Below are 1,155 nucleotides of genomic sequence, written 5' to 3'. Positions count from 1 at the left end.
TTATTATATAGTGAGAAATGATGTCAAATGTCTTCTGAAAGTAAAAGACAAAGTTAACCTTTAGGCACACAAATACAGTATGTTGCTGGTCACATGATCAAGGTGTGTGCAAGTTTCAACAAGAGCCTGAAACGACTCTCAGAAAAATAATAATGATGATGTCTTCTATGTCAACTCTGATCTATTTCTGTCCATTTACACTATAAACAATGACATGTCTTTCTGTCTCTCCACACGCAGCCACTCTGATGATTAAAGGGCCAACTGAGCCGCTTCTGGAGGGAGAAYCGGTCACTCTGGAATGCCTCTTCACAGATTCTGATCTCAATGTCACCCAGGTCCACTTTGAGTACCAACATCCAGTAAGTCCTGGAATGGTTTGTGTGGGTGCTTGTCATGTCAAAACAAGAGCACACAACAAAGAATAGAGAAAATATTTAAATGTTAATAGTGAATTATTATTATTTTTTTCAAACTGAGAAGCAACAGTGTCAAGTTTAATCCATTATTTTGTTCCTTACAGTTATGGTGGGATCCAGTTACTTGTAGATTATTCCCATAAAATGTAGAATTCATGTGGAAAATGTTGATATCTGTAAACTACAGAAGCACTTATTACAACAGCGTGCAATTCTCAGCTAACCCTAAAAGTATCAGAAAAACCATACGTAGATTCTGTTTAGCTTGTTAAATTTGTTCATGTCCCATGAAGCTTGTGAATCTGATGCCGTCAAAATGTTGTGGTTAACGACTTTCTGTTTTACTTTCTGTTTTATCAAAAAAAATGTCAGTGGGAACAGATCTGTTTAAAAGTGAGGTTTATTTAGCTCATTACGCAGCCGAGYCATTCAATTATTTTTTATGTTGCTGAAATAATGGTGCCTTCACAATTTGTTTTTCACTTATATGTATCAGTCCTAGTTCCTTATTTTTACACTGTGTGCTGATAACAAGCAAGAATGTACTTTGTTTCCATCAGCCTCAGGGACTTACCGTCTAAAAGTTTAAAAGTGAATGTAAAAGTTTGCTTTGACCCATGGGTGACTTTGATCCGGTCCGTCAATTTTTATTTGTTTCTTTTTGTTATATAAAAAAAAATTACTTGAGAGCAGCTTTGAGTGTTTTTAAGTAGAAAAAAAATATATACATATACAC

General features: G+C 35.1%; 1 protein-coding gene and 1 long non-coding RNA gene across 2 annotated transcripts in view; one reads left to right on the top strand and one right to left on the bottom strand.

The window, feature by feature from the left end:
- Positions 1-240: 240 nt before the first annotated feature.
- Positions 241-1,155, top strand: part of si:ch211-79k12.1 (uncharacterized) — a gene marked incomplete at its 5' end in the record, with an annotated part of 13,557 nt that continues 12,642 nt past the window's right edge. The window contains 1 exon segment of the mRNA XM_014017298.1: positions 241-362. Within this exon segment, the coding sequence (XP_013872752.1) occupies positions 241-362 (122 nt within the window).
- LOC106523758 (uncharacterized) overlaps positions 344-1,155 on the bottom strand; it is a 5,251-nt gene continuing 4,439 nt past the window's right edge. Inside the window, exons 2-3 of the long non-coding RNA XR_001310926.1 lie at positions 522-600; positions 344-390 (exon numbers count right to left, since the gene is read on the bottom strand). This is a non-coding gene — a long non-coding RNA (uncharacterized LOC106523758). The remainder of the gene's footprint in view (positions 391-521; positions 601-1,155) is intronic.

The sequence above is a fragment of the Austrofundulus limnaeus genome, unplaced genomic scaffold (assembly GCF_001266775.1).
Source record: "Austrofundulus limnaeus strain Quisiro unplaced genomic scaffold, Austrofundulus_limnaeus-1.0 Scaffold165, whole genome shotgun sequence".
NCBI classification, from domain to species: Eukaryota; Metazoa; Chordata; class Actinopteri; order Cyprinodontiformes; family Rivulidae; genus Austrofundulus; species Austrofundulus limnaeus.
Note: the sequence above shows the minus strand (reverse complement) of the source record. Positions and strands in the feature narration are given on the sequence as shown.